Source organism: Clupea harengus, unplaced genomic scaffold, assembly GCF_900700415.2.
Source record: "Clupea harengus unplaced genomic scaffold, Ch_v2.0.2, whole genome shotgun sequence".
Lineage (NCBI taxonomy): Eukaryota > Metazoa > Chordata > Actinopteri > Clupeiformes > Clupeidae > Clupea > Clupea harengus.
Window position 1 is genome coordinate 11,078 of NW_024879700.1, and position 13,387 is coordinate 24,464.

The window sequence follows — 13,387 nt, forward strand, 5'->3', positions numbered from 1 at the left end:
ATGACTGCCAAACATACAATCAGTCTTTCATAATAAAACGGAAATGATGACAGCTTGTATGAGATGTATTTTCTCCAAGGTCATGTCTGAAGAGAAAACATGTCTGACATCACTCTGAACAGATGAAGATGATCTGTGAGAAGCCACAGAGCACAGGAGCAGCTTTCCATCTAAACGTGAAATAAACACATTTCATTCCAACACCTGCCTGAAGAGTCACTCTGGAGACAAACTCACATCTGCCCTCACTCATCTACCTGCATGCTACAGTGATGCATTGTGTGGAAATGTAACCTTACTTATTATACTACTGCAATGCATGTAATGGCCAAGTCAGTTATGCATTTGAGGTTGACACATGGAGAAAGAACAGATTAATACTCTCCGTTTTGGCTTTAGAGAAAAACAAAACATTAATCAACTCAAAAATGAAGACACATCCATGACCATTAACCCACTCCCATGTTATATTCTCTAAATATATTTATTTAGACATTTTATTTCTCTGCATGTGCAGAACAACAGATACACAGAGGACAGGAACCACACACACATTACACAATAACTATGCCTAACACACACAAACACACACACACACTCAACACAATAACTCTCTCCCGATGACTCTCTCTCTCACAGACACACACACACACACACATAACACAATAACTATGCCCCTTTCTCTCACACACACACAGACACATTACAAAAGAACTATGCTTAACACACACAGAGACATTACACAACAATTATGCCTAACAAACACACACACACACACTGTCAAAGGGTTAAGTGTTGAGGGTCTTTAGGCACAAAAAGACAGCATGGAGACAAAAATTCAGTGGCTTGCAATTTATTCCCCCACCACCAGGGGGTTAAGAGTATCCATGTGCAAAAACAAAGAGAAAGAAAGGAAACAAACAGACTGATAATATAACTTGAAAAAGAAGATGTTTACAAAACAGCTGAATATGCACAGCCACTACCTCACACAGGCCTCACACATCTGAGGATGCTGATGACAAAGCTTCCTTCTCACCATCTCACCACAATATGTGTGCACCCATCTGCTTCTACACACGCCAGCCAAGTTAACCCAGTTCAGAATGTCATGTGTGATGTACAATAATACACAATAACTATACACATTATACACAATAACTATACACATTATACACAATAACTATGCCCAACACACACATACACACATTACACAATAACTATGCCTAACACACACACACACACACACACACACACACACACACACACACACACACACACACACACACACATTACGTAATAACTATGTCAAAAACACACACACACACACACACATTCATACACAGACCCCAGACCAGTGCATCATTTTCAGACAAATGCAGCAAATAACAAAACCTTAAGGAGAGCAGAATACATCATATTGTTGCTGAAAAATTCTTATAACCCACATATTCAATTCAGTAAATGCACAAAATATACAAAAATGTAATATCATCATTTGCATAGTATCATCAAAGTAGTTGTGTATAAACAGAATACACACATCACTATTTCCATAACATCACAGCATCACACATGCTGTGTATGAATAGGAGTGGGTGACTCCTGTGTTCCTGCAGCATGGGGAGGTCATGTGATCTGGCACAGGGACACTGAGGAGTCAGGCCAAACCCTAAACCCAGGATAGAGGGACTCAGTGAATGTGGAGTGAAACGTGTGCAGGTGGGTGAGTGTGTCAGAGAAGACGCTGTAGAAGGACAGAGTGCCGGCTGGCCAGTCCAGGTACACTCCTACTCTGCTGGAGCGGGAGGAGGGGACAGGTATGTCAGTGGGTTCATTATTGTGCTTGGCATAGTAACCGTGAGGAGAGCAGAACAGACCCCAGGACTTGTCATTACATCCCAGTGCGCTCTCATCACTCCACTCTTTCCTCTTGATGCTTTTATATGCCACTGCTATCTCAGCCCCATCCCCACTCCACTCAGCCTCCCAGTAGCAGCGTCCAGACAGACCCTCTCTACACAGCACCTGAGACCAGAAGTCAAATCTCTCTGGGTGGTCAGGATACGGCTGCTCCTTAGTCACACATGTCACCTTTCTGTTCCCCTCAGAGAGAGAGAGAGTTCTGTATGCTGTGTTTGGGTCCAGTGTGAGCTCACAGGCATCTGCAGACAAGAGGAGAGAACATACTCATCAGAATAAGAGGGAAAGGGACTATTCACTGTAACCACCCCCACGCCCCATCCCACCACACCCGACCCCACTCCACCCCACCCCACACACACACACACACAGATGTTCAGATATACACCTCTCCCTGCGTACACACAACCAAACGCATGCTCAAACAAACATACACACATCATCACACACAGATGTGTGTGTGTGTGTGTGTGTGTGTGTGTCTGTGTTCAAAATTCTGGGAGGAGAATGAGAAGTGTGTATATTTGTGTGTGTGTGAGTGCATGATTCAATGTACCTGTGTGTGTGAGAGTCAAGAAGGCAAGAGGGAGTATACAGTCGTATGAAAAAGTTTAGGCACACCTCTGAGGCTGCATGATAATTGACTCTGTCTTCACCTAAAAAGATCACAGTGGTATAATATTCATTTTCTAGTTAACACTGAGTACTGGGATGTTTTCCAGACAAAGATATTTAGTGGAGCAGTATTTAGTTGTGTGAAATCAAATCAAATGTGAAAAATAGGCTGTGCAAATATTCGTGCACCCTAATAATTTTGTTCATTTGAATACCTGTAACTACTCAATACTGATTAATTGCAACACACAATTAGTCTGATTAGCTCGTTAAGCCTAAAATTCCATAGAAAAGTGCATCCAATCATTACAAAAGGTATTTAAGGTAGCCAATTGCAAGTTGTGCTTCTCTTTGATTCTCCTCTGAAGAGTGGCAACATGGGGGCCTCAAAACTGTCAAATGATCTGAAAACAAAGATTGTTCATCATTGTGGTTTAGGGGAAGGCTACAAAAAGTTATCCCAGAGGTTTCAGTTGTCAGTTTCCACTGTGAGGAATGTTATTAAGAAATGGAAGGCCACAGGCACAGTTCTTGTTAAGGCCAGAAGTGGCAGGACAAGAAAAATATCGGAGGCAAAGGCGAAGGATGGTCAGAATGGTCAAAGACAACCCTCAGACCACCTCCAAAGACCTGCAAGATCATCTCGCTGCAGATGGTGTCACTGTGCATCGCTCAACACATCAGCCACCTTGCACAAAGAACAGCTGTATGGGAGAGTGATGCGGAAGAAGCTTTTTCTGCACACACGCCACAAACACACTCGCTGGAGGTATGCAAAAGCACATTTGAACAAGCCAGATTCATTTTGGAACAAAGTGCTGTGGACTGATGAGACAAAGATTGAGCTATTTGGTCACAACAAGAGGCGTTATGCATGGCGGCAAAAGAACACAGCATTCCAAGAAAAACTTGGTAAAATTTGGTGGGGGTCCATCATGCTGTGGGGCTGTGTGGCTAGTGCAGGTACTGGGAATCTTTTTAAAGTTGAGGGTCCCATGGATTCAACTCAATATCAGCAAATTCTTGAAAATAATGTTCAAGAATCTGTCACAAAATTGAAGTTACGCCGGAGTTGGGTGTTCCAGCAAGACAACGACCCTGAAATCTACCAAGGCATTTATGCAGAGGAACAAGTATAATGTTCTGGAATGGCCATCCCAGTCCCCAGACTTGAATATTATTGAAAATCTATGACTTGAAGTGGGCTGTCCACACTAGGTAGCCATCAAACCTAACTGAACTGCAGATGTTTTGTAAGTAGGAATGGTCCAAAATACCTTCATCCAGAATCCAGACACCCATCAGAGGCTTTAGTAAGCGTCTAGAGCAAGGCTGCCCAATGTGCATTCTTGTGTATTTGTGATATTTGTGTGTGTGTGTTTGTGTGTGTGCGCCTGGAAGGAGTATAAGTGTAATCTCTTGTGTGTGTGTGTGTTTGTCACCTTCTCTCTCTCTATCTGAGTGTGTGTGTGTGTGTGTTTGTTTATGTCTGTCTAAGAGAATGTGTGTGTGTCAGGCAGTATGTATAATCTCTAGTGTGTGTGTGTGTGTGTGTATGTATAAATGTGGGTGAGTGAGAAAGTGATTCTGTGTGTTGTAAGATAAATTCAGTTTAGGTATGAATTTATTAACATTTTATTTCTATTAACAATGTATGCCCATTTAACCAGTATAACTGAGCAGTTGGAAAGCAGGTTTCAGACAGAGGGGCCTAAGATAACATTCAAAGAACTGCTTTCAAGTTTAGAATGACCAGTGACATAAATTCCAAGGTCAGAGGGCACCCTGGGCAGGAGACAGATGAGATAGGGAGACTATCTGTACCAGGGAGTGGAGATTCACAGAAACTTAATTGTCAGGCCAGAAATTACGACTGAAACATGCAAGTCACAGAGAGGCGTATACGTGTGGGGCCCAGGAAGTACCATCAGTGAAGACTGGACTTATAAACCAATTGTTATCACATGTAAAATTCAGAACGCGTTCTCCAGCCATGGGTGACAGAGCTATTGTGAGCTCTGCATCTCCGGCTGAATCTTGTCCAATCTTGAAACCAGTAAACTCAGCTGTATCAAACCAAGTGCTACGTGTGGCGGTCCGATTACTCTGATTTCTCTGTAAACCAGCACGCAGATAGATAATTTTAACTTAACAGTTATGCATGTAGGTGAGTGAATGAGTGAGTGAGTGTGTGAATGTGTGTGAGTGTATGTGTGCATGCATGTAGGTGAGGTGAGTGAGTGTGTGTGTGTGCATTCTTGTGTATTTGTGATATTTGTGTGTGTGTGTGTGTGTGTGTGTGCGTGTGTGTGCATGTCTGTGGAAGTATGTGTATGTGTCAGGAAGTATATGTATGATCTAGTAATAGGCGGACTCCGGTCCGGATCCGGACCCAGACGCAATCAAATCTATATATAACCGAAACCAAAATCAACATTCTAATATAATAATGATCCAAGCGAGTTTTCATTGGTGCATGATTTGGCGCTATATATTTGTATCCTACTCGATGTGGTTTCTATCTTCCGTGTCCAATCCAGAGGTCCAATCAGGAGCTGTAATAACAACATCACCATGACAACTCACTCACTCAATGCAGGCCGCGAGCTCTGTGGGTCACGCAGGTTGTGTGTGTCAATGGCAACAACGCGGGCAGATCGATTTGTGAACGATACCCGTTTCTCAGCAAACGTGGCGTGCTCTAAACCCGACAAAACACGAAAAGTTGATTCTGAAGTGGACTGAAAAGTATGCATTTGTGCTGCCTGTGGGGAGCACAAAACCGATGTGTTTAATCTGCAACGAGACGGTTAAAAGAGGTAACATGAAACGTCACTATGAAACAAAGCATGCACACTTCAAACAAAATTACCCCCAGAACTCTGAGGTAAGGTCCAGAAACCATCTGCAATCATCATACCAAGCAACATGCAGTGTAATAGTTAGATCAGCCACACAACAAGAGCGTGCATACCTCAACATACAGTTGTGAGTCTGCCTTATCAACCATGAATATGGTGCAAAACAAATACAGGAGCACACTCACTAATGAACACTTACATCAGTGCCTCTTCGCCTGGCCTTCACACCTTTTATGCCCAAGTTTAAACCACAAAAAAAGTGTCACCTTTCACACAAATAAGGCTAGACCACATCACCTTTTGTGCATAGTTTGAACGTTTTTGTTGGAGTTATGTTTTTGGATTTTGATCATCACTGTTTCGGACCCTGGTCCGAATGAACATTTGGCAAGTGGATCTTTTGGGTTTCTAATTGAGTACCCTTGATCTAGTGTGTGTGTGTGTCTGTGTATGCGATCGAGTATGTCTATGTAAGATAATGTATATATATGATATTGTGTGTGTGTGTGTGTTAGTTTATATTTGTGTAAGAGTGTGTGTGTGTGTGTGTGTGTGTGTGTGTGTGTGTGTGTGTGTGTGTGTGTGTGTGTGTGCATCCTTCTGTATGTGTGATATCTGTATGTGTGATTGAGTGAGTGCATGTATGAGTCTCTTTCTGTGTGTGTCAGGAAGGAGTATATGTGGAATCCTGTGTGTGTGAGTGTATGTGAACCTCTGTGTGTGTGTGTGTGTGTGTGTGTGTGTGTGTGTGTGTGTGTATGCATGTATGTGAGTGAGTGAGTGAGTGAGTGCGTGTGCATCCTTCTGTATGTGTGATATCTGTGTGTGTGATTGAGTGAGTGCATGTATGAGTCTCTTCCTGTGTGTGTCAGGAAGGAGTATATGTGGAATCCTGTGTGTGTGAGTGTATGTGAACCTCTGTGTGTGTGTGTGTGTGCATCCTTGTGTATTTGTGATATTTCTGTGTGTTTGTCAGAAAGGAGCATATGTGTAATCTCTTGTGTGTGACTGTAAATGACTGTATGTGTGTGTGTCACTTTCTCTCTCTCTATCTCTGCGTGTGTGTGTTAGTTTATATCTGTGTAAGAGAATGTATATGTGTGTCAGAAAGTATATGTATGATATCTTGTGTGTGTGTGTGTGTGTGTGTGTGTGTGTTGAAAGAGTATATATGTAATATATCTTGTGTGTGTGTGTGTGTGTGTGTGTGTGTGTATGTGTGTGTATGTGTGTTGAAAGAGTATATATGTAATATCTTGTATGCGTTTCTTCCTTCTTTCTTTCTCTCTCTTTCTGTCTGTGTGTGTGTGTGTGTCTGTGTGTGTTTGGTTATGTGTGTGTGTGTGTGTGTGTGTGTGTCTGTGTGTGTTTGGTTATGTGTGTGTGTGTGTGTGTGTGAGTTTGCGCGCATTTGTTAGTGTGTGTTTATTCAGGGGTTTGAGTGTTCTGGAGTCATTTATGGAAAGTGTGTGCGTGTATGTGTTTGTGTGGCAGAAAGGAGTATATGTGTAATCTCTGTGTGTTTCTGTCACTTTCTCTCTCTCTCTTTCCACCTATATGTGTGTGTGTATGTGTGTGTATGTATGTTTATATCAGTGTAAGAGAGTGTGTGTGTGTGTGTGTGTGTGTGAGAGTGTGTGTGTGTGTGTGTGTGTGTGTGTGTGTGTGTGAGAGAGAGAGTGTGTGTGTGTGTGCATGTGTGTTTGTCAGGAAAGCACGAAAGAGTATATATGTAATCTCTTGTGTGTGTTTCTCTCTCTCTCTCTCTGTCTGTGTTTGTATATGTGAGTGAATCAGTGGGTGTGTGTGTGTGTGTGTGTGTGTGTGTGTGTGTGTGTGTGAGAATTTGCGCACATTTCTTAGCGTGTGTTTATTCAAGGGAGTCGAGAGTTTTGGAGTCATTTATGGAATGTTTGTGATTGAGTTTCAGTGTAGAAAAATCATGAGATGTGTGTATCTTTGTGTGTGTGACTGCATGATTAATGCACTTGTGTGTGTATCTTTGTGTGTGTGACTGCATGATTAATGCACTTGTGTGTGTATCTTTGTGTGTGTGACTGCATGATTAATGCACTTGTGTGTGTATCTTTGTGTGTGTGACTGCATGATTAATGCACTTGTGTGTGTATCTTTGTGTGTGTGACTGCATGATTAATGCACTTGTGTGTGTATCTTTGTGTGTGTGACTGCATGATTAATGCACTTGTGTGTGTATCTTTGTGTGTGTGACTGCATGATTAATGCACTTGTGTGTGTATCTTTGTGTGTGTGACTGCATGATTAATGCACTTGTGTGTGTATCTTTGTGTGTGTGACTGCATGATTAATGCACTTGTGTGTGTATCTTTGTGTGTGTGACTGCATGATTAATGCACTTGTGTGTGTATCTTTGTGTGTGTGACTGCATGATTAATGCACTTGTGTGTGTATCTTTGTGTGTGTGACTGCATGATTAATGCACTTGTGTGTGTATCTTTGTGTGTATGACTGCATGATTAATGCACTTGTGTGTGTATCTTTGTGTGTGTGACTGCATGATTAATGCACTTGTGTGTGTATCTTTGTGTGTGTGACTGCATGATTAATGCACTTGTGTGTGTATCTTTGTGTGTGTGACTGCATGATTAATGCACTTGTGTGTGTATCTTTGTGTGTGTGACTGCATGATTAATGCACTTGTGTGTGTATCTTTGTGTGTGTGACTGCATGATTAATGCACTTGTGTGTGTATCTTTGTGTGTGTGACTGCATGATTAATGCACTTGTGTGTGTATCTTTGTGTGTGTGACTGCATGATTAATGCACTTGTGTGTGTATCTTTGTGTGTGTGACTGCATGATTAATGCACTTGTGTGTGTGTCTTTGTGTGTGTGACTGCATGATTAATGCACTTGTGTGTGTATCTTTGTGTGTGTGACTGCATGATTAATGCACTTGTGTGTGTATCTTTGTGTGTGTGACTGCATGATTAATGCACTTGTGTGTGTATCTTTGTGTGTGTGACTGCATGATTAATGCACTTGTGTGTGTATCTTTGTGTGTGTGACTGCATGATTAATGCACTTGTGTGTGTATCTTTGTGTGTGTGACTGCATGATTAATGCACTTGTGTGTGTATCTTTGTGTGTGTGACTGCATGATTAATGCACTTGTGTGTGTGTCTTTGTGTCCTTGTTTATGTGTGAAATAGTTTGTGTTCTTCATCCTGGACAAATTTGTGATTCAGTGAGTGTGTGAGTGTGCGTTTGTGTGTGTGAGTGAGTGTGTGAGTGCATAGGTGTGTGTTTCCTTGTGTATGTGCGATATTGTTTGTGTTCAATGTGTGTGTGTGTGTGTGTATGTATGTGAGTGAGTGGGTGCATGTGTGTGTTTATGTATGCGAGTGAGTGAGTGAGTGAATGGGTGCATGTGCGTGTGTGTTTGTCCGCATATGTTAGAGTGTGTGTATTAAGGAAGTGGAGAGTTCTGGAGAGATTTTTGGAATGTGTGTGTATGTAAAGTGTGATGTACGTGTGTGTGTAGAAAAAAATATTAGTGTATATCTTTGTGTGTGTGTGTGTGTGATTAAAGGATTAAATGTACTTGTGTGTGTAACTTTGTCTGTGTGTGTCCTTGTTTATGTGTGATACTGTTTGTGTTGGTTATCCTGGACTCATTCATGATTGTGTGTTAGAGTGAGTGTGTGTGTGTCAGGAAGTAGTATAGGTGTGTAAATGAAGTGGAGTGTGTGTAAATAAGTGTGTTTCTCTCTGTCTATCTCTGTCTGTGTTTGTGTGTGTGTGTGTGTGTGTGTGTGTGAGTTTCTCTCCCTGTCTCTCTCTCTGTATGGTTGTGAGTGTATATGTGACCTTGTTTATGTGATACAGTTTGTATTAATCATGATCCTGTGTGCGTTAGATGTGTATATCTTTGTGTGTGTGATTGCATGACTAAATATACGTGTGTGTCTATCTTTATGTGTGTGTGTCCTTGTTTAGTGTGTGATAATGTTTGTGTTGGTCATCCTGGACTCATTCCTGATTGTGTGTGTGTGTGTGAGTGCGTTTCCTGGTATCAGGCCATGGAGTGAAGTTGAGTTGGTGAGTGTGTGTGTGTGTGTGTGTGTGTGTGTGTGTAGGTCTGTGTAGGTCTGTCAGGTCCGGAAGGCAGGAACAAGCATATGTGAAATGTCTTTACTCACACACACAAACAGTCAAACACAGACTAGCAGGCCAGTCAAAACTTAAGGACACACACCAACACACACACTCTCAAGAGTGTATCCCTTAGGGTAGGCATCACAGACCAAACACTGCTTGGTTCAGTAAGTGTCAGAGATCAATTCTGTTCAGCTTTCATTGTCATGATGGCACACGCCATTTTAATCTTATGGCAGTAAGCTGGCAGCTGTTTTCAGGGCCAGACACTGCAGTTGCTCAGCAGCAGCTGTATGAGCTGGGAGTCGACTTGATCACATTCACAGACATCCCAAGTCTCCCGGAAGTTCCGGGAGTCTCCCGCATATTGATAGCGACTCCCTGATGCCCGCAAATTACTTAAAATCTCCCGGAATCTAGAGCGAGCGAGCAAGCGCGCACGCGAGACAGACGTGCTCCAAACCGCGTAAGCATCTGTGTAGCGCGCGCACGACAGAGAGGGAGAGGGACCTAGAGACTGCGTGTGTGTGGCAGTGTGAGTGTGTGCCTCATGAAGCATCCTGATTGGCCTGTTTCGGTAAGTCAACCAATCAATTTTCAGTGTGGGCGGGCTTTTATCTCTTCTCCCGAACCGAATTAATCAGTTCAGTGTATCTGGGAACAGGAGCACCATGGCAGAGGGAGAGTACCCCAAAAAACGAAAATATAAGACACATTTTACAACAGACTATACAAAGGTGTACCCCTGTCTTAGAAAAGTAAATCACAATGACAGTCTTGCTCGCTGTACAATCTGTAACAGTGATTTCAGCATTGGCCATGGCGGCTTAAATAACTGTAAAAGACATGTTGAGGTGAGTTCAACAAGTTTCATTTCATGTGCATATTATTCAGGCCGGCTAGTTGCCAGGGCTACATGAAAACAACAAACTCCTTAGACCTGTTTGAAGTTGCAATGGAATAAAAATAAAAGCAGTTAACATAAATAGTATAGGCAGCATATAAATAGTAAAAGTAATCTACATATTTAAACATAATTAACAAAGAATTGCATAGGGCTATAGCCTATAGAATGATATTATGCTTTTATATCTTTTAGGGACCACAACTTGTTAGGGAGCGCAGGGAAATAGGCCTAGGCCTACATTTGTAAAAAAAAAATTAGATTTTTTTTCCCGGGGGACTGGGGGACAGGGTTTGGGGGGGGTTTGGGATACCTCCCTGAAATGACTTTTTGCAGGTTGGGATGTCTGCATTCATGTTCATGTTTTAGAATTATCACAAGTCAAATGGCATCAGAAAATGACCAAGTGAAACAAAGAAACATCAGCCTCCAGTACTGAAGGGACACTGATGACACACACATGATCACAGGCACTGCTAAACCTATAAACATACAAAACCTCCTTCTCTTTTTCATTCACACACACGTACCTCAATGTTTCTATGTTAATACACAAACATGTGTATGTATTTTTTCAGGGAAAAATTAATAAAATCACTCACATTTTCTCGGTCCTGGTTTAATCCTGAACTCTCCTCCATGGTCATACCTCAAGAAAGAAGAGAAGAAGAAAATACACATGTGAATTGATTTGTTATAAGTGTATCATTTTAATCAAGCAAAACTATATAAGTTTTCTAGATCAACAGGGAAAAAACTAAGCATGAAATACAAAATTAGTAATATATTTCATAGCCTGGTTATTTTTTCTGGGATATTTTTTCAGGACAGCTGTCATATATCCCCTCCCTCTGCAGCTAGATCATGGACTTCCACACTAGCAGAGCACAATCTGTCAGCATTGGGCATCTCTCCTCAAAGACACTAATCATGAACACTGGCTGCCCTCAAGGTTGTGTGCTGAGCCCCCTGCTCTACACACTCTTGACACATGACTGCACTGCCTCCTATGAGAGCAACTCCATCATCAGGTTTGCTGATGACACCACTGTCATAGGCTTGATCACTGGTGGTGATGAGACAGCGTACAGGAGTGAGGTGTCAAGCTGAGACATATGGTGCCATCAAACAACCTTTCCCTCAATGTCAGCAAACCTGAAGAGATGATTGTGGATGTAAGGAGAAGGAACAGAGGACATCAGCACCAACATCATCAGTTACTTCACATAGACGGGTCTGCACTGGTGAGAAAGCACCATTACATTCCTAGGAGTTCACATCAGTGATGACCTCACATGGTCATAGAGTACAGACCAGCTGATCAAGAAAGACCAGGAGCAGCTGTACTTCCTCAGGAAGTTGAGGAGGCCACCCAGTATCCTTACAAACTTCTACAGGTGCACTATTGAGAGTATGCTAACAAACAGGCTGACAGTGTGGTATGACAACAGCACTGCTCAGGACCACCAGAGAGTCATCAAGACAGCAGAGAAGGAGCTCCACTCCCAACCCTGGAGCTCATTTAATACCAGAGAGTCTGCAGGCAGGCCTGAGGCATAGTAAAGGACCCCACCCACCCCATGCTTGCTTTGTGCTTGATTGCTCTTGTGTTTGCAGTTCCTTGTTTGTGTGTGTGTGTGTGTGTGTGTGTGTGTGTGTTTGTGTGTGTGTGTGTGTGTGTGTGTGTGTGTGTGTGTGTGTGTGTGTGTGTGTGTGTGTGTTTACAGGATGTCCTATAGGCTGATGACATAAAATTGACAAAACCTCTGCCTGCTGATGTTTCAATGGGGTTCCACCCTTTGCAAACACACTCTTCCAGTTTGTGAGACTCAGGAACTAGACAAGGCCAAAGCATGAGGATTTAGACATCAGTCTGTTTTGGACCAGATACTGTAAATGTTCTTTTTCCTAGTTTCGTATGTCTTCTGTGTAATACAATCTTTACATGTTCACAGGCTCTGTGTCAACATATGTTCTGCCCACAGTGCAGACTCTTCTCTTTTCTGACTGGTGATACTAGCAATCTCCTTCTTTTGTTCTTGCCTCTGACCCTAGACAGGGGTGTGACACAAGCACAGATAATTTACTCAGTTTATCCAGACAGTCAGGCAGGTGGGACTGCAGTGTGAGCAGTTCCTGCTGGAAGGAGAGAAGTGGAGAGGGGAAAGGGGGAGGAAGGAGTGTAACAACACTGTTGCTATGGGCACCAGAGCCGACTGGATCCACCCACAGCACTGCTGGGAAGCTTTGGTTGAGACAGATGTTTGACAGCGGCACTAACTGCCATCAGCCCTGGCATGCTGTGACTGAGAGAAGATGAGGGGAATAGAAGTGGCTGCTGACTGGTGATACTAGCAGGACATGTGCACCCATCTTGGAGTTTAGGAGGAGGAGCAACATGCACATCCATGTAGGAATAGAAAGAAGATGCACCTCCAGCAGTCCAGACTTGGTGCTCTTAGTGAAAAGAGTTTGGCCATCCGCTCCATTAAAATCTCCCTCCACACCCCTTTAGCCTGGGTGTCCTCTGCAACTGTTTAAAATTGTATGTACACTCAGATAAACACCCAGCACTCACCTGAAATTCTCTAGTTTACAGTTGGGATCATTCAGTCTGTCTGTGAGCTCTCTGACCCCTGAGTCTCCTGGATGATTGTAGCTCAGATCCAGCTGTTTCAGGTAGAAGGGGTTTGATTTGAGGGCAGAGGCCAAGAAAGAACAGCCCTGGTGTGTGATGAGACAACCAGACAGTCTGAAAGAAGAGATAATTTCCCCTCATTATTAGAGAAGGGAACGCATTACGCAAGACATTTGCAAATTCAGCCATTTTGTCAAAATCCCACAAATGTATTTTTGAAAAACAATTTACTTTGAGAGCAGATAAATCACTAAGAACATCCATAAACTGACACAGTCTGCTTTAAACCCTAGCTGAGGATTAATTCCAA

General features: G+C 42.7%; 1 protein-coding gene across 2 annotated transcripts in view; it reads right to left on the reverse strand.

Annotated features, from left to right (window-relative positions):
• Nucleotides 1-1,597: 1,597 nt before the first annotated feature.
• The window catches only part of LOC122129915 (NACHT, LRR and PYD domains-containing protein 12-like), a 38,512-nt gene continuing 26,722 nt past the window's right edge, over nucleotides 1,598-13,387 (reverse strand). The window contains exons 22-24 of one of the 2 annotated variants that reach the window (XM_042704636.1): nucleotides 13,018-13,191; nucleotides 11,042-11,088; nucleotides 1,598-2,165 (exon numbers count right to left, since the gene is read on the reverse strand). In XM_042704636.1, the coding sequence (XP_042560570.1) occupies nucleotides 1,630-2,165; nucleotides 11,042-11,088; nucleotides 13,018-13,191 (757 nt within the window). In that variant the 3' untranslated portion in view covers nucleotides 1,598-1,629. The remainder of the gene's footprint in view (nucleotides 2,166-11,041; nucleotides 11,089-13,017; nucleotides 13,192-13,387) is intronic. The other variant, XM_042704637.1, reaches the window with a different exon arrangement.